General features: G+C 31.6%; 1 protein-coding gene across 1 annotated transcript; it reads left to right on the forward strand.

Annotated features, from left to right (window-relative positions):
• Positions 1 to 3,976: 3,976 nt before the first annotated feature.
• LOC106369483 (putative nuclease HARBI1) lies at positions 3,977 to 5,257 on the forward strand. Its single transcript, XM_013809631.2, has one exon. The coding sequence runs from the start codon at positions 3,977 to 3,979 to the stop codon at positions 5,255 to 5,257; it is 1,281 nt and encodes a 426-aa protein (XP_013665085.2).
• Positions 5,258 to 19,830: the final 14,573 nt, after the last annotated feature.

A 19,830-nucleotide genomic window follows, 5' to 3' on the forward strand; every position in this document is an offset into this window, starting at 1 on the left:
GCCACAAGAGGCACCAATCACCTAATCTCTCTCAGTTACAATCATCTCTATTTATACTATTCTTCATTCTAGTATGTATAACCGCTTATTCTTCTTCTTACTTTCCAGGTGACACCTCATTAGTTCTCACGTAACATGTCATTAGCTTCTAAGGTCATACCACATTAAGAATATCAAACCAGATCATGGTCAGGTATAGTAAACTCGTATGGCTTCTCAGTCTGACCATTAGCAGAATCTAAACCACTCTTTTTACATAACATCTAAGAGGTGCATGCAATTTTAACTGTTAGGCCAAGATCAGATAACAAATTAATCGTTTCATTCATTTATATGAAACTGGACAGTATAAGTTTTAAAATTATGTATAAAACCCACATTTAAAGGGAAAAGAATCAAAAGTCAAACAAAAAATAAGCGAATATAAAATGTTTATCTTCTTTCTGTTGTGTGTCTAGCTGATCTGTTCTCCGATCAAATCCAACCCTACAACCAAGAAAGACAGCCCCTGAAACAACAAGAAGTAGAAGTGAAGACCGTGTGCTGATAGAAAACTCCTTGCAGCTGCAGTTAGAAGCAAGAATGCAAGTCCAACCTCTTTCTTGAACACCATGTTCCTCTTCTTCATCTTATTATTGGACCTCATTAGCCCTCCAATGCTCTTCTTTGAGGTTTCTTGTTCCGCAAGGTTCATCTCTTTCTCCTTAAGTTTACTCAGAAGCTCCAAACCGGACTCAGAGTTTCTCCTGTGCAACTTCTCTTCCTTTTCAGAAAATGCTAACAAGTCGGATTCCGATGATCTCCCAGTCTTTTTAGTCACAACCCACTCGTAAGCCGATCCAAGCTGGAACAAACCGGAGATCATGGCGTTGAACTTGGTTATGGACATTGTGTTTTCAAAAAGGAGGTAAGGGATTAAGAAAGGGAAAGATTTAGGTGAGGGAAGAATGTTGAGAAGTGAAATGAAAATAGGAACGTAGCAGATGATCCACAAAGGAAGCTCGGCTTCAGGTATGAACATTGTTAATGGAAGTATGATGCAGAAGAGTGTGAATGAGTAAAACGGAAGAATAAGTTTCCTTAGGAGAAAGAAGAGGAAGATCAAATGCGCGACGATTTCTATGGACAAGGCAACTATGGAGATAACAAGACAGGCTTTGATGAATCTGTACATTTGTTTTCCTCTGCTTTTGGGGTCTTCTTCTTCGTTTAAGTGTTTAGATGAGAAAGTGATTCGCTTTCTGACTGAAGAGAAGAGCCATGAGAGACAAGAGACGACTCTGTGAGCTTTGAGGAGGATGAACCATGAGAATTGTTTTGGGCTGATGGATTTTCGTTTGTTGTCAGGGAGTGAGGATTGATCTGAGCCGTTGATCTCTAGTAAGGAGAAGTTATCTGGCTTCTCCATTGTCACTGCTACTGAGTTTGGAGGCATGATCAATGAAACCTTAAGAGGAGAAATTGATGATGTTTGGTACTAAGAAATGTTTGTCATTATAAAACTGGATCGTTTGTTTTTACAGACAAGACTGTGTTCAGATCAGAATCTTAGATACGATTGCGCAGCTGTGTGTAACTGAAACTTGTGATTTGAGAGAGAGAGAGAGAGAGACGAGGAACATCATGTGATGAAGTGAACAACTAGTAATAAAGAAGAGAGAAGAAGAACAAGAGAGTCCTCCTTTCTTTGAATTTTCTTTCTTTTTTTTTTAATACTAGAAAAGTTTACTTTTTTTTTTTGAGGGAAGGTATTTTCTTTGTCTGAAAAGTCGATTTCTTATTATTGGATTTTCTTTTTTTAGAAGATCTTATTTCCAGCGTTTAGGCCATCTTCAAAGGGGGAGCACATGGGGTGTGCTTGGGCTTAATATATTTGGATTTAATCCAAAAGTGGGCTAAGAACAGTTTGGGAGGGCTTGTTGAAGAGCTGTGCTTAAGGGAAGTGCTGGTCGACGTGGCAAGTGTGTAATGGTCGAAAAAAAGAAAGGGAACACAGGTTTTTTTTTTTTCCCATTTCCTAGGGTTTGCGATCTATCTCTCTGTCTCTCGAATCCAGAAACGGCGACGAACGGGAGAAGCCAGTTCCGTTCGATTTCCGACCGAAGCACACCGTGAATCGATCTTTTATCTCCTCCTCACCGATCTTCTGTATCACCCTTGAAGGTATGACCGATGTTTTGTCTCTGCTCTTTTCTCTCCTCGTCTCCTCGTCTCCTTCATTTATCGTTCTCATCGATTTAGGTTTGTAGGTATGGGTTAAGCGTTTTAATCGATCTTATCCATTGTTTACGGTTAGATTCTTAACAAAATTTTGTCTTAGTCCTAATAAGTGGCTGGTTAAACACATCGAAGGATTCCATTGTTGGCAATGACCAAAGGGGTGGGTGCTTTTGGAAGCGTATAGCCGATTATTATGCATCAAGTACTCATGTACTTAATGGTGCTGAGCCAAGAAACCATGAGCATTGTAGACAACGGTGGCAAAAGATTTCTCGCGAAGTGAGCAGGTTCTGTGGAACCTATGCAGATGCAAAGGGTGAGAAAGCTAGTGGGATGAATGATTTGGACATTCTGCAGAATGCTCACCAAATCTTCACTTTGCTGTATAAGAAGAAGTTTGGTTTGGAGTATGCGTGGAATGTCCTGCGGTTTGAACAGAAATGGTGCGACCACACCCCTATGAACCCAACTCCGAAGACAACCAGCTCTAACAAGAGAAAAGCCGATGATGCAGCACCATCTACAGAATCTGTTGTTGGTGAGCATGAGAGCAGGCCTCCTGGTATAAAGGCCATGAAAAGGTTAAGGAACAAAGGGAAAGACAAGGATGCCCCAGCTTCGAACATTAGTCAGATATGGGAGATGAAACAGATAGATTTGGACGTGAAGAAAGAACTCCAAAAGATGTCACTTCTTGATACCCTCATTGCCCGCAATGACACTCTTGATGAAGATGAGAAAGTCATTAAAAAGAGCCTAATGCGTCAACTATTTAAGGAACTTTGAACTGTCTGTTGCAAGTTTGTTTGCCTCTGTCTTTGATATGTTTTATGCTTTAGGAAACGAGTCTTGTAATGAACCAGTTTGGTTTCTGGATATGTTTTAATGAATCAGTATTTTCTTCTCTTGTTTTGATGAATTATGTTTTAGTTTCATTCTTGCACAAGTGTAAACTTCTAAACTATAACAAACTCTGTTTTTTGGTTTCAGGTTGAAGAAGACATGGGACTTGACTCTATCTACGACTATGGAATAAACAGCCCATTAGACTATAGTTCTGAAGACGAGGCTGATAGCAGTTACTATGCTCTGCAACTTGGTCTTGCTGAGGTTGGATACACTGGCTGTGAAGAGGAGGCTCAAGCTGAACCTGATTACGGAACACAACTGATGCAGCTCAGGGATCTGCAAAGCCTTGCAGAGCAGAGGGTGGTCAACCTGGAGAGGGTTTCAGAGCAGAGATTGGTCAACCTGGAGAGGCTTGTTGCTGAGTTAGGTGAGAAGAAACCATTGATGTGGGCTTATTGTATTTGCTGCATTGTGGTAGCAATGGCTGTGGCGCTATTGTATTTAGTTTAAGAAGGTGAAATGATCTATTGTATTTTGTGTATCATGTACTGTCGGATTAGTAATCATGTAGTGACTTGTATGAACTGTCGGAGTAGCAACTATGACGTGTAGTATGAACTGGTCTTGTATGTCGGATCTATTGTCATGTAATGACATGTATTTTGGAACCTAGTATAGTAGCAACTATCACATGCATTTGGATCGTTGTGTGGAACTATTTTCAGAATCACATGTAATTGGCATGTAGTTATAAACGAAGAATCACTTTGAATCATAATCACATCGAGTTGTCCCAAATAATTGAGCTTCTATAATACCTATAAATACAAGTCTCTTATTTCCTAATGAACATACAATTCTCTTCTCTCACTTACTCCTTTCTCTATCTTAATAATATTTTGCTTTCATGGCATCTTCTTCCAACAATTTTCACTATCATTATGATGCAAATGATGATAGTTTAGATCAAATTTTTCAAGAGCAATTTGATAAAGAATTAGAAGCTGCTGCAGAGGAAATGCCGGCCCCGAAGAATAAACGTATCTATATCGATAGAAAGCGGGAAGAAGGTCACAATCGGTTATGGAACGATTATTTTAGTGATAATCCGACTTACCCGGAGAAGTTATTTCGTAGACGATTTCGAATGAACAAATCATTGTTCTTGCGTATTGTCAATCGTCTCACTGCAGAAGTTCCATATTTTCGACCAAAAAAGGATGCAACCTTCCGGGATGGTGTATCACCGTTACAACAATGTACTGCAGCTATTCGACTATTAGCATATGGGGGTGCGGCGGATGGTGTTGACGAATATATACGTATTGGCGAAACAACGGCTCGTGAATGTTTGGAACACTTCGTCGTCGGAATAGTTGACTTGTTTGGCGATGAATACCTTCGCCGACCCACAGAAGATGATCTGCGAAGGCTACTCTTTTATGGAGAACGACGGGGTTTTCCCGGGATGGTTGGCAGCATCGACTGTATGCACTGGAAATGGAAAAATTGCCCAACCGCTTGGAAAGGAATGTATTCACGAGGCACCGATAAACCAACAATTGTTTTGGAGGCGGTGGCTTCAGAAGATCTATGGATATGGCACGCATTTTTTAGAGCGCCAGGTACTTGTAACGATTTAAATGTACTTGACCAATCACCAGTATTTAATGACATTATTTACAGTCGAGCTCCCGAACTGAAGTACAATGTCAACGGAAGGGAGTATAATTTGGCTTACTACCTGACGGATGGCATTTACCCCGAATGGGCGACATTTGTTAAATCCATCCCACGACCACAACACCCGAAACATCGTTTGTTTGCAGAACATCAAGAAGGTGTGCGAAAAGATGTTGAGCGTGCATTCGGAGTCCTCCAATCTAGATTCGCGATAATTAAAAATCCATCTCTTTTATGGTCGAAAGGTAAAATAGCATATATTATGCGAGCATGTCTCATACTCCATAATATGATTGTTAAAGATGAACGAGATTCATACACTCTCGAACAAGAATTGGAACAAGAAAATGGAACCGGAACTACTCCGGGTCGTTCGTTTTCAGTAAGTATGGCTTCAAATCTCGAGGGTTTTGGTGATGGTCACACAAGAATTCGTGATAGACAAGCACATCACCAATTGAAAGAGGATTTGATTGAGAATATATGGAATAAATTTGGATATTAAACTTTGTATTAATTAAATAAAATGTTTGTTTGTTTAATTAAATAATATGTTTGTTTCGTACAAATTTCCAATTGTATTTTGTGTTTCTTTTTTTTTTTGGAATCAATTTTAAAATAAGTTTTTTTGTTACATTATTTAATTAATTTTATTTGGTTAAGCACACCCTTAATTAAGTGATCTCCCTTTGAGGATGTCCCATGTTCCTAGCCTAAATACAATATTATACTACTATTTTCACTCTAAGCACACACCTAACTGCTCCCCCTTTGAGGATGCCCTTATAACTAAAGATGCTAACAATCGAAGAAGATAGCATAGTTTAAATAAGCTTTGTATCTGAAAAGGTTTCAAAAACTTTTTTTTTTTGAAAACGGTTTCTGATAACGTTAAAGGAATGTTCATAAATCATTTGATTATTTTATTTGGTAAGATAGTGTTCTTCTTTTCTTTTTTTTTTAAAGAAGAAGATATCTTCTTGTATTGGTAGGAGTCATAAAACCGTGTTGGTATTTTTGGATTTTGGTGGTATATTGGAAATTATTGATCCTTATTCTACAAAATCCAAGTTGTCTATATATATTAATAATATAATTATTACTTTTTTTTTGGCGGCGTATAATTATTACTTAAAACAAAATTCTTCCATTTTATTACGTCTCTTTTCGATATTTTTATGAAGTTTTAGGTTACCAAAGTTTGAAACTCTTCATTTCCATTTTATCTAAAGTTTGAAAGCTATTTTGTTTCAAAGACGCGTCTACTTAGTACTTTAAGAAAGTGTAGATCTCTTTTATATAAAATATCGAAAATATGGTTTTGTTTATTTTGAGTAATTCAAAATACCTTTTGTAGAATATGCAATCATAAAACCGTGTGATACATGCATATTATGCATATGAGGAAAAAATCTGAATGAAAACGCCTGAAAATGAGATGCTTCCAAAAAGTTCCAAATGATAAATTAGTATGATTGGTAAGGAATTGGAGGATGACAACTTGGTCCGGCGAAGACCACATCAAACTTATTAAAATGCAACTAGATCAACTTTAGTAAACTAACTAGGATAAGACCTGCGCCTTGCGCATAGTAAATTTATATGAAAATTATTTAAGAAATATCGTATGAAAAATAAATTTATATTATTGATCGAATTAATATTTGGCCCTTAAACAATTTTTAAAAACTTTTTTTGTTAATACATAATTTGTTTACTAATGAACTGGTCTCATTTTTAAAAATATTTTAAGTCAAAAAAATTATTTATCACATAAGAACCTAACGTTTAAGCCGAAGAATCTCATGCCTAATATTTGGTTACAATGAAACTATGTCAGCTTCGTTTTATATCATGATTTAGCAATTTAAAAGTTAATTATGGTTATGAGAAGTTTACGTTCACTTGTCAATACTATATATCTTCAATATTTTTTTCATTTTTGTGTCATTTTAGTTATTTGCATTCAAGTTACGTGACAACTCATCATGATACTTTTTTAATTACTACAAATTACAAGTTCTAAACTTTTTAAATGTTTCTCTATTAATATACAGAGGATGTTAAACCATTGATCATTAATTTTTAACATAATAATTTTTACAGTTTTAGTAATTTTGTCATTTTTAAAAATTAAAAATATAACATGTACGAAAAAATCTATATTTTAATCTCATAGCTAATTTGATTGTTTAATTTATTTTAATAATATAAAATTAAACAAAAACAATGGATGGGATATAAATTGCTATCAAATCTTTATTATTAGAATCATTAATTATCATATATATATTAGTCATATTTGGTAATTTCGTAGGTTTTATTTAAGGAAAGAAAATAAAATAGTAATTGTACACTTTAATTAATTGTATGATTAGTTTAATGAAAAGTATAATGTATATTTAATTGGACCATCATATTTTCTAAGGATTCTGAATTTTATTCTGTTGATGACACGTGGCTACACTTAAAGGTTATAATGTTTCTCAATTAATATATAAGGGATTATAGAGAACGGAGCTATGTTGTCCCTCCACTGTCTTCTAATTCTCTTATACAATACAACATAAATATTAATTATCCGAGTTTCTAATTATCCTGGACCTGGTTCACAATGTTAAATGTATCCGCTTATTGTAAGCCTAATGATTGGGATAGTCTTTATTTTTTACTTTTACTGTTTCACGAAAATTTTCATTTATTTACAGGCGTATATCATGATATTTCATCATTATTCTATTTGTTTTTATTTTTGGTCGAACATTATTCTATTTGTATAGTTAACAAATTAGATGTTATTTCAGAAATGCCGGTAATCGTAACTGGTGGGAGAAGAGCACATGGGAAGTTCTATTTTGCGAGTTTAATATAGATATTATATGATATCAAATTAGGGCTGTTCAATATGGTAAAACCGAACCGTACCGAACCGAACCGAACCGAAATAGACAATATGGTTTGGTTTTGATATATACCATATAAACCGAATGGATATAATTTTATAAAAACCGTAGGATTTGGATATGGTTTGGTATATAACCGATTAAACCGAATAAACCGAACAAAACCGATTAAAAGTAGAAACATGTAAATATGTATCTATTTTATAACAATACATTAAAATCTATTTGTTACATAACTTAAATTTGTGTTAATAACTATTACCATAATTTTATAGTAATAAAAAACCTTAATTTGTAAAACACTTGAACTATAACTAAATAACAATACATCGTAATTCAGACATCTTATTTTCTATGTCTTTTTTGATCTTTTTGATTTATTTTAGTCTTCACTAAATTAATATGAAGATTATAAATTTGATAGACAATAATTAATGGAAAATTTTCGATTGAAAAAGCATGACTTTAATGAACATTAAGTATGGAAGAGTGGAAAAACTTTTCTTTCATGTTTCTGTTTTGTTTCATATTTTTATTTTCAAAATTTCAAGCTTTGATTTTAGTTATAGATTTGATTATTTTATTTGATGGTAGAAGCATTTTTTATTTTTTTGTTCATTTATTTGAACATGTAATATATTTTTAATAAATGACTGTGTTGACAATATGACTCTAAAATTCATATAATATGATCTCAAACAAAATAATTATGTTTTTTGGTATAAAACCAAATAAACCGAAAACCGACGGTATATAAACCGAACCGAACCGAAGTAAATATGGATTTAGAATGGTAGTTATATTTTACTAACCGAAATACCAAAAACCGAAAAAAACCGAACCGAAACCGAACCGATATCCGGATTGAACACCCCTATATCAAATTAATATCATACGTATATAACAATAATGATAAATCTATTGACAAAACGGTGGATATATATTGATTGGTAACGAGTTTGACTTAGGATGAGATTTTTTTTTTTTGAACCACAAATAATATTAAAAATTAAACAGGGTTCTACAATATAATATATATTTCATTTTTCATTAAAATAAACCTTTTAAATATTTAATTAATTTCGTATTTATTTAAAATAAATGTATATTTAATTTTCACTTAAACAAACTTTTAAATATTTAGTTAATTTTGCGTATTTAAAAACTAAATGTATATTTCATTTTAACTAAAACAAACTTTTTAAGTATCTAATTAATAATGTAATTATAACTAATCTCATGTACTTAAATTTGTGATATTAATTTTATATATTAATTTTCAATTACATTTTTACCATTAATCAATAAGATTTTTCAATTTTTAATTTTGTATCACGTGATATAAAATATGCTATTACTGAAAACTAAAAATAAAAATAAATTACTGCATGTGAACTATTAAAATGGTTGTGTTTTAAAATTTTATGTTAAACAATTGGTAATATAATAAATATTAAAATTAATCATGTAAAACAAATACTTATGTGGATAAAAATGAAAATAATTATCTGCGCGGTTGTTTATGTCAAGATCTAGTATCTTATAAATTAAAACAAAAGTCAGAATTTTGATTCATGTGTGATTTTAAAAAAATGGATCTTATGGACCTATTCTTAGAAAGTCATGTTATATTTTATATATAATCTTATCATTTAAATTTTGGACCTACCAGAAATTTTTATTGGCAATCAATAATTAGATTTAAACAATAGATGATCTATTGGATTTATAAATAGTTTTAATTAAATAGATATAATTTAATGTTGTAATACTATATATTTATATGCTAAATATTTAAATATTTATCGATGTTAACTTTTAAAATTATAAAGATTTTTTTTTAAATAACAAAATCATATTATCTAACAATGATTAATCTTTACTATCTTAAACCAATGAAACAAATTTTAAACTATATAGTTTATTATAAAAAATTTTTAAAACTCTAAATGTTTAATTATTTACTCGATAATATAAATCCATGAAGCAAAAAATTTAATTTTTAAAATTTTTCTAAATTTGTGTAATGTTACAATATCTTTGAATATAACAATAAAATAATATTTTACTAATCTTTATATATATTGTTACGATTTTAATAATAAAATAATAATCTGAAAAAATATATATAGAAGAAGATACAAATACATGTGAAAGTTTCAAAAATCTATTCAATGAAAAAAATATACAGTAAATTTATTATGTTTTAAAAAAAAAATTTCACATATGTATTATAATATATATTAATTTAGAATTGAAAACAAAATATTTATATAAAAATAAATGAAAACAAAAACCCGCGCCGTTGCGCAGGTCAAGATATTGTCTTATTCTATTAAAATAAAAGTCATGACTTTTTTTATGTGTGATTTTTTTTAATTTAGACCATCATTTAGAAATTTTATTAAATGTAATTTATTAAGACTAATAATATATAAAATCTTTGAAATACTAAAATCATAATATATTTTAATATCTTTCATTTTAAAAATAATTATATTTAGTAATAAAAAAATCTAACAGGTCTGATTTAAAATCTTTTCACAAGATCTTCATTTTCAAAAAAGCTATTTAAATATTTTCACTAATTTCGAAATTAGTTATTATAAATTAGTGTTGACATATTATTATACATTAATATATTCAATTATTATCTTAAAAATGAAAAATAAAAATTATATCCTATTTCATCTATTGTATAATCATAATCAATCATATTAAAATAAAATTATTATATTGAGATAAATTTAATAAAATTTTAATAAATGTATAAATTTATATATTTTATTTGCATAAGCATAAAATATTTATGTTCAATATTAAAAATATAATATTTTGTTAAGGCGGGTTAAATTAGCAAACTATATGATACATGTATAAAAATTTATATGTATTTTATTAAAGCTAATAATAAAAAAAAATTATAACCACTTTTATCATGATATCTTTTCATTTTACATATAAATGTATATTTATTTATTATATTTTATAAATTCTAATAAATATTTTTAAAAATATTCTAACCATATCCTAAAATTCAAAAAGTTTATTTAAATTTTTTCACTAATTTCGTAATTAGCAATGAATTATTATTATGTATTAATATATATTATATTTTCAATAATGAAATAAAAATTTAACTAAATATGATAAAAAGTATATTAAGTTGATAAATTTTATTTTCATAAATATAAACTATATATGTTAAAAATATATATTATTTATGACATAACGGTTTAAAATTAGCAAACTATATAATACTTGTCAAAAAATTAGTATATCTTAGATTTTTGTATATACAATAGTATATTATCTAAAATGCATAAGCATAAAAGATATTGCTAAAAGGAAATCAAGTTTTTAAGCACAGGTCATAATTTAATAAGAATTAAATATAAAATAATTTTTAAATATGTTTTCTCATCAATATATTAATTCGCTTAATAACTAAAAGTAAATACAATAAAATAAATATACAATAAAAATGACAAATACATTCGGTTTTAAACATTTGATTAATTATAACAAATAAATTATAAAATTATTGTATTTGAAATATTTGTATAAACATTCAAGTATATGATTAACGTTAAAAATATATTCTAATCTAAAACAGATATCTATGTATAGCACATTCTTACCCAGTATCCCTGAAGTAAGGTCCACAACATGAGAAGGCCTAGTTTTGTATCTTATATTCTATCATATATTCATTTAGATAGTTATCAATAATGCAACGAAAACTATAACAACGCCTCTAAGATTTTATCAGATGCAATCGGTGGGGTTTCTTTACTAAATTTTGGAATTTTTGTTTTTCAGCTAGCGTAAAGAAAAAAAAAAAGAAAAGTATTCGTCAATATATCTCATAGTCAAGACAGTATTTTAACTGTTTAAAAGTCAAATCAGGGTGTTTAATCTGTTGTTATTCCATACAAAATATATTTAGAAAGGAGAAAACGACCATTAAACCCCTAGAATTTCAAATTAAAGCAATAAACCTTCAATATGGATTTAAGTAAAAAAACAATTTCAATTTTTAAATATCGACTGTTTTAATTCTTATATGTTGTTTCTACTTCTTGTTTTCATCAGAGATTGTTTCTAAATTGATTTGGAAATATGAAATCAAATTCAAGAGTAAGTTTTCGAGTGAGGAAGATGATATAAATCAATTTAAAATTTTCTTAAATAAAATATTTTTTTAAAAAACGTCATCATATCCGATATAACAGTTGTTATTCGAGTTTAGTAACTGACTATCTGAGTTTATTAAATGGTTGAGTCAACAAAAAATATAAATAAAAATGGCAAATATTTAAAAGTTGAATATTGTTTTGGCTAAATTCAAGTGAATTTTTTTTTTTAATTTGAAAATTCAGGATTTTGATGGTTATTTCTCATGTACAAAGTCCCGTATGATCTCTATCCCAGACCCTCATGCACCAGATCTCGATTAAATGATTCATTAGTTTCAGTTACATTTTCGTTTGAGTAAATCGCAAATATATCACACGCCAAATAAATCTACAAATCTTGTAGATAGCTGAATTATATGGTTATAATAATATCATTTACCAAAAAAAAATGGTTATGATCATATCGAAAACTAAACTTTTGCATAATATACTTTCAGTGGACGTTGAAATAGTCTAATACTAATGGATACGGAGACTCGTTTGTATTTATTTTGGAGTTACCACCAGTTCTTTGGTATTATTTGTCACGATAAGTAGAAAATAAAAACCAGCAAAAATAGAAATGAGTAGGACATGTAAAAAGAGAAATGTGGGTTTTTATTTCTACTAAGTTGGACCTTAATTAGAAACATATGAGTCATTGAGAATTCATGCATGTGGCTGTGTGTGAGTTTGTCCTAGCAACCAAGCAAATGCAAAATCAAGGAGATATTGAAAAGATAAGCCAAAGTGAACATGGGACATGTCTTCAACTCTTAAGCTGATGTTTTTATTTTTGCGAATTTTCATTGGCATTGGCACATGTGAAATTGTACTATACACATGTAGCATGACCTCTCTGGCCATGGTTATATAGTAATGTGTAAATACAAAAAAACAATAATTTAATAGAGTTTTCCTTTATTTTTAATTTGATAATATTGGGCCTCTGATTTAATAATCTATATATATAAAGTTGGGTTATGCTCTCTCCATAGGCTTCCACGACATAAAGGAGAGGGGTGCTTTTCGCGACACGTGTCAGTTTGGTAGTACGTCTGTGTATCCCACGCTTTCTCTTCCTTCTCGCGCGTCATTGACTAAGCTATTCTTCCAAGGAAACACTAATTTGACTATTCCTATTCGTCTTCATTGTTCGTTTCTAATTTTCCCTGGCCATTATCTCCTAATGCGATTCTCACCCTTAAGGCATACCATAAATCACACTAATCAATCCATTCCCGTAACTCTTGCAGATGCAGCCCTTTGGAATCCCTCTCCTTCACTCATATATATCTTCAGTGTGATAATCAGCGATCGGAGATATACTTTTGACCTTCTCTTGGGTTATCCTCTCCATGACCTTTGGTTTACATACGACGGTGAATGTCTCCACCGACGATTTTCAGAGAATCAGTTGGGTACCGCCGGATATCACCACGCCTCCGATTTCGTCGATGTCTCCACTACACCATCATATTCGGTGGCGCTAGGTTCAGACCTTTCGGAAACACCGCCTTCTACCCCGCCGGTTATACCCTTTTCACCTTGGCTATCAGATTTTGCTTGCTCAAGTATACTACTAATCTAAGATCCACCTTCTCTTAGTTTTTTTTTTGTTTCACATATATTCCTTCATTAATACTGCTCAGTGATCCTTTTTCTAGCTGATTAAGAGAAACTCACCACTTTGGATAGAGAAAGATGAAGATGATGACTGCGAAATTAGATTCCACTTTGAATTCGAGCAAGTTGTTTCCTTTCACGAGTTTTTGCTTGGGTTTCCAGTCCACTCAAACTATGCTAATAAACTCTACTCAAACTTTTGTTTCCTTTCTGAGTGGATCAGGACAAGAACGGATTAAATCAGCAAAAGCTTGAGAATTGTGATCCAGAAGGAAAAGCTGCTGACTTTAGGGAAGTTCTTACTCATGCTTCAGAAGATCGGTTCGTACTTGATTATGTCTTACTGTCCATTACCCGTCAGGTTATCCATTTTCTTAGTTATTTGTGCTATCTGTACCTGTTTCTTCTCCCCATCTTGGTTTCTCTCTTTATTACACAATAGCAATGCATCTTCACGTTTTATTTTCACTTATGTATAGATTAACCATATATGATTAGTACTGCTCAGTAATTCAATGTCCCTGTAAATTTTGGTTTTTTAACTAAGGCTGTGTATGTTTTATCTCACATTGGAGTCGTGCAGATTTAGACTGTTCAAGAAAAGAGAATTTGTTTACAGACTTCAGTTATCAAACATGTCTCTTTGTTTCAGGGAAAGTGTTTGTTTAGCATCCACGTTAGTTTTTAAAACGCAAATCATAGCTGAGTGTGTGGTTTTTGTTTTAGGAGTGTCTCTTTGTTGCCTATATGTATAAAATGTGCTCTGCATCAATGATTACAACGTGAGTTTGGTTTGGATTTTCTGTTCAAATGGTTCAAGTATAGCTGCTCTATTTTGTGAGCATTCAAAACTCTCATTCTCAGAATTGTAAGAATGATTTTGTAGATTGCTCTTTTTAAGGATTGTTGGCCTCTATAAAATTGAGAATTTTTAAAACTGCTATTTTGTAGATTGCTCTTTTTAAGGATTGTTGGCCTCTATAAAATTGAGGATTTTTAAAACTTACCAGGGGGCATCTATGAGCAAGCTGCTATTTGGAACCTAAAAACTGAGGATCAAGATGCTTTTCAGATATTTTTTCTTTTGACATTGGCAAAGGTGTATCTCTGAAAGGGGTATGATTTTGTTAAGCATGAAAAATGTGGAGAGAAGCCTCAAGGAAGTTACTACAGGCAAGTGGATCAATTATATGAGGGTTTCGGATCTGAAACTGGGGGCAGCGTAAAAAGCTTCTTCGAAGAGCATAGCGTAGGATTCAATCGCTCAGAAATGATCAGTTGCATAAGGCTTTCCATCCTCTTAGAAGGAAGGTAGTGAAATAATCTCTAAGCAAATAATAGTTGATATGTTTCGTTTGATGACACTAATTCATTGAAGCATCCTTGATGTCTAAGTGTGTTGTTATCGAGATCAAGGAGCCTGAATCAGCAGCTTCTGCTGGTAACCTTCTTAATTTCTATTTGAATGATTGAATCTTCAGAATTACCGGCAAATCGGTAACCTTTATCCTGATATCTCTGTTGAGTTGCATGTTATGGCTTCTAAGGTTGCAATGAGAACATAGTAATGTTTGAGAAAGCAAAAGCCACGACCAAGTTATTTATTTCCTGATCTGGAACATCTTTTATCCTATACAGATATGTTTCCCCGATGACATGATCATATAAATTTATTTGTGTTGTGTGAATCAAGAGCAAACAAATCTTTGGATATGAACATGTTTTTTTTTTTTAGCACTGAATAAGAACATTTTACCAAAGCCTTCTTTTTTTTTGAAGTTCTTACAGCTCATTTATAACCATAGTTGAACTGCTCTAAATTATGGATTATAGTTCATATCGTAAAGAAAAAGTGAGGATTAACCAAAAGCTCAATAAATAAATAAAAAAAGGGGATAGGCATTCAAGATATGTGCCCTTTCGGAGCTTCCAAAAATACTCACAAGTTCTGAGGATAGCACTGTTCGCATTTGACACACCACGACTTGCAAGTGTTTTATCTAAAACCTTTTCTGTCAATAGACATAACAATGCTGTTTCTTTTTTTCGTATTTAAGTTAACTACGCCTTGGACACGTGAGATTCTTTCCTGACTTCATTTTCACAGTAGATTTGTTTTCTTTATTTTGTCTTTTGGTTTGTTTTTGTATTTTATATTTTTCAGGCTAGAGAACATTCTAAATTATGTTCTCGAGAGAGTTTGGACCATTAGTTACATAAAAGGATCGGGCCGGTGAGTTTCTGTATTTTTGCTTCGGCATTTTATGTTTCTATAAGTCAATATTTGTTAGATTACTTTCCATGAGTAGATGTTCTATCTTGGTAGAATCTTTGTTTCTGATTTGTTCTTAGTTCTCTTCTGAAAATGACGATTTGGAGAGCTAATGGCGACTAGGATCTTGCTAAGAGCTGTTGCGGGATCAGTGTTATACAAGACCATCAACAAAAAATGTGTTTGCATTTTACAGGGTTGTACTTGGATACGATGCACGAACCATCACGGTTAAACCTACTACCTAGACCAAAGAATGATCAACCTCCAGTGTCAAATATCAGCAGACTATTAAAATCAACCACGACGATTACATCCCTATAATATACCCCATCCATATTAAGTAAAACCATAGAATGTGTGACCTGCACGTCAAAATTATAGAGCCACGATCACCTGATAACTCATAAATGGTCCAACTTGATTTGCTAACACATTAGGCTCCCCAAAAATAACAAAAAACAATACAAGATAATAAAAGCCCAGACGTCTAAGTAATTATATAGTGAAATTAATTAGAATTGTTACATCTTTTTAAAATGGATGATTTCCAAAATACCCTATTAGGATTTGAAATTTGGAAAAAAATACTGCTTTATTACTTTAAAAATAATTACATTTATTCATATGTAATAAGACTTTTTGGTCCATATACTGATATTCAAATATCAAATATTTGAAAATATACTGACATTTAATTATTAAATACATAAAATATATATACATAACTCTTAATTATGTGAAATATTTAATTATGTACTTATTCTATTTGTTTATTTGGAGTGTATAATTTATCGGATGTAGAACCACAAAAAATAAACTACATTGATGACATATGATCTCTTCTACAACTCAAATGTGAATGACATAGGAGGAGATACAGATGGTTAAGTCCATGCTGCCACATGTAGAAGCCACTCATCTTTTTCATGTATGGAACATGAATGTTGCTTAATCATATCTCTATCAATTTTGACTCTCCAAAATATATGGATCCACTATTAGAATCTCCTCCTTATGGATAAGGATATGCTTTGCTTCAATATTGTTGATTCACTTTGCCAACTATGTAACAAATGTCAGTAAAAATATAGATTTTCATTTTAATTAATAGAATACACATGAGTTTTGTCAGTAAAAATATAGATGCTACACCAAATCAAATCTTCAGATCTTGAGAATATAGTGACCATGGAAGCAAGTTAGATAAATAGGACCAGTGTGAATCAATTGGAGTAGATAGATGCAAATAAAAAGGGTAAACTCTAGACTTCTCCTGATTGGGATAAGACAAGTTTTGTGTAATTTTAAAATTAATTTCAATTTGAGACAAAAATTATTATAAACTTCTACTTAAACTTCTAATTTGGTTATTTTATTAATTTCACGTATAAATAAGTGCAGATTTCAAAAATAATTATAAATGCCATATTTCTCAAAATATAATCTCATTTACATGTATTTACAATGAGTAAATTTTAAATTTAATTTGCACATTTATCCAATACATTATTAAGCACAAAAGGTGACTACAAACCATACATATGTCTAACATGAAAAGTTTCTTCTACTTCCATGAACGAAACACATCAAACATCAACAATACGACCCCATTGACACCAGTAGACAAACCATCGTATGCATTTCATATTAGACAACAAACATACAAATTGATATTTTAGTTGAATATAAAATTAGACAAACATACCAAAAAAAACTGACCATATCTAAATAACTCAAAACAAAATAATACACTATTGTCACTAACCTATCAAATAAATTAAAAAACAATTTTGAATTCATTAGAGAATAAAATACATGAACCCGGCGCGTAGCGCCGGAATACCACTAGTAAGAAAATAATCTAAGCTAATATACACATCACAGTAACTGGATCTGCATTTATGGTTGCAATATAATCATCTAATTAATATACAATATATTTGAGTTAGTACATAAATTTCTTGTAGATAAAAAGGTTTGTATTAACATTTAACAATCATCTACCAAACGCTTATATCCTCCACCTTCTCTAACCGGTATGAAAACTCAATCAACCAATCGCCTTGCTGATTGGTAGCCACAGTAGAAGCAATTTGTTTCCCAATCACAGCATTGTGTATCGAATTCCCACTAATGAAGCTTTGAGATGTTATAATTTATAGGGAATTTATAAGAGAACTATGCATATAGATTTATTTCAAAACTTGGGGCTGGATCCGAATCAATCGATATTTTTGTAGGCCCAAATAAAGAGGCATTATGAACCACTAGATACATTTTGAAAGTTCGATTTAATATTCCAAGGCCCATGAAATCGAAATTTCGGTTTCATTCACATTTCACAACATATAATTGCCGCTTTACCAGACGTAAACAAAGGCGACTCCTACGCCTAAAAACACACAAAAATAAATAAAACTAATACCAAATGTTCGTAAATTATACTGTCTTCACCTATAGTCAATTTTTATATCCAGTATTTCTAGTTTAAAATTTTGAATCATTTTAAGTCTAAATTCAATGGATAGAAATAAATATGCAAAAGGAATGAATATGCAACTTTTTGTTAGAAAACTTAAAAGTGATTTTATTTGTGAAAGCTTCGTTAGTTTGGTTTAAAAAATAGTTCATTAATGCTTTTATACGAAAAAAATATGATTTTCAATTTTTGAAAAAAGCGAATTATGCAGAATATTTATAAAAAATATTTTGCATCGCACAAAAAATATCGTCAGCAATGGATTTCATAGAACGGCTCAGAGTGATGTAGTTATACATAAATCATTATACGTAATATAGAATTGCTGATTGTAATATACTTTATTTAATTGTCTTTATAGTTTGTGATAAAATAATTATCTAATTTTTTTAGCAAATAAATAAATACGTGTTGGCAACATATTAACAAACATTTTTTTGTCAGCTATTAACGAACATATATATGTATATTAAAACATTAAACTATGTAACAAATTCAATGCATTAATTTTTTTACAAAGTTATCATGTGAAATAATGTTGCCAGAAAACTCATTTAACAAACTAATTTTTGGCATGATAGTATTATTTAGTTAACAAAATTAATCGCCTACAATAAATTATAAGGGATTTCTTTAGATTTATTTTGAATAAAAAATATATTTAATAATAAGTGTAATTGACAAAAATATTAACGATCATATAATATTAATTATAATATAAAAATTGAATTTGGAACACGTGTTTGACTTTTTTTTCGGTCAATTGAAATTTTTTTAAAAGGGCTGACAGCCCAACTAACCCATTACAAAAGGCCAAGTAAACGGGTCTAAAAAACACAAATCACAAACCGGGTTCAAGGCCCACCTACGACACCCGATCAACCCGAAGAAGCCCCGCCGCTGCGCTGACAAACGCTACGGCTCCGACGTCGTCCCCTTTCGAAACATCACCGGGTAAACCAACCGTCGATTCACCCGAGAGAATCGGAAACCACTCAATCCACACATCACCACCGCAAACGCCTTCCACTCCGGTGAAAACTAAACTCGGAGAGCGTCAATCGAGAGTTCGAGATCTCATCCGACACCGTTCAAACCCATCACCGAGATAGAAGCTTCGCGCAACCCAACACAGTTAACCGTGGTCGAGTTTCGATCACCCTCTTACGGGATCTCCACCCACCCAAACAAGCCAGAACCGTAAAACTAAAAGAAAGATGAGAACAAACCCTAAAACGAAACCTAGGGACCAAAGGCGGCGAGGCAAAGCAGCGAAACGCTTTCACCCCCCGGGATCTAGACCGATGACGTCAGAGCTAAGATAGCCTCTACCTCGCGGAGACAGGAACCGGCATCGACGGAGCTGAAGGAGCCTCCGCCTCCCGGAGACAAAACCAAATAACCGAACGAGAAACCTCACCGCGCCTTCCTTACCCCGACTGAAGTTCAGGGACTACCAGATATAAGAACTAAAATACAAAATACCAAGAACGCTTTCTTGTATATTAGAAATCTGTTAAAACAATCTCCTAGATCTGTTTAATCCGATTTACTCTCAGTCACACACGACTAGAGACGGACCAATCCTAATCTTTCAAAACAGGAAAGTACGAGCTA

The sequence above is a fragment of the Brassica napus genome, unplaced genomic scaffold, assembly GCF_020379485.1.
Source record: "Brassica napus cultivar Da-Ae unplaced genomic scaffold, Da-Ae ScsIHWf_161;HRSCAF=291, whole genome shotgun sequence".
In the NCBI taxonomy this organism is placed as follows: domain Eukaryota; kingdom Viridiplantae; phylum Streptophyta; class Magnoliopsida; order Brassicales; family Brassicaceae; genus Brassica; species Brassica napus.

What these genes read in the sequence shown, in the direction of transcription:
- LOC106369483 (XM_013809631.2), top strand. Translation starts at nt 3,977, where the DNA reads ATGGCATCTTCTTCCAACAATTTTCACTATCATTATGATGCAAATGAT.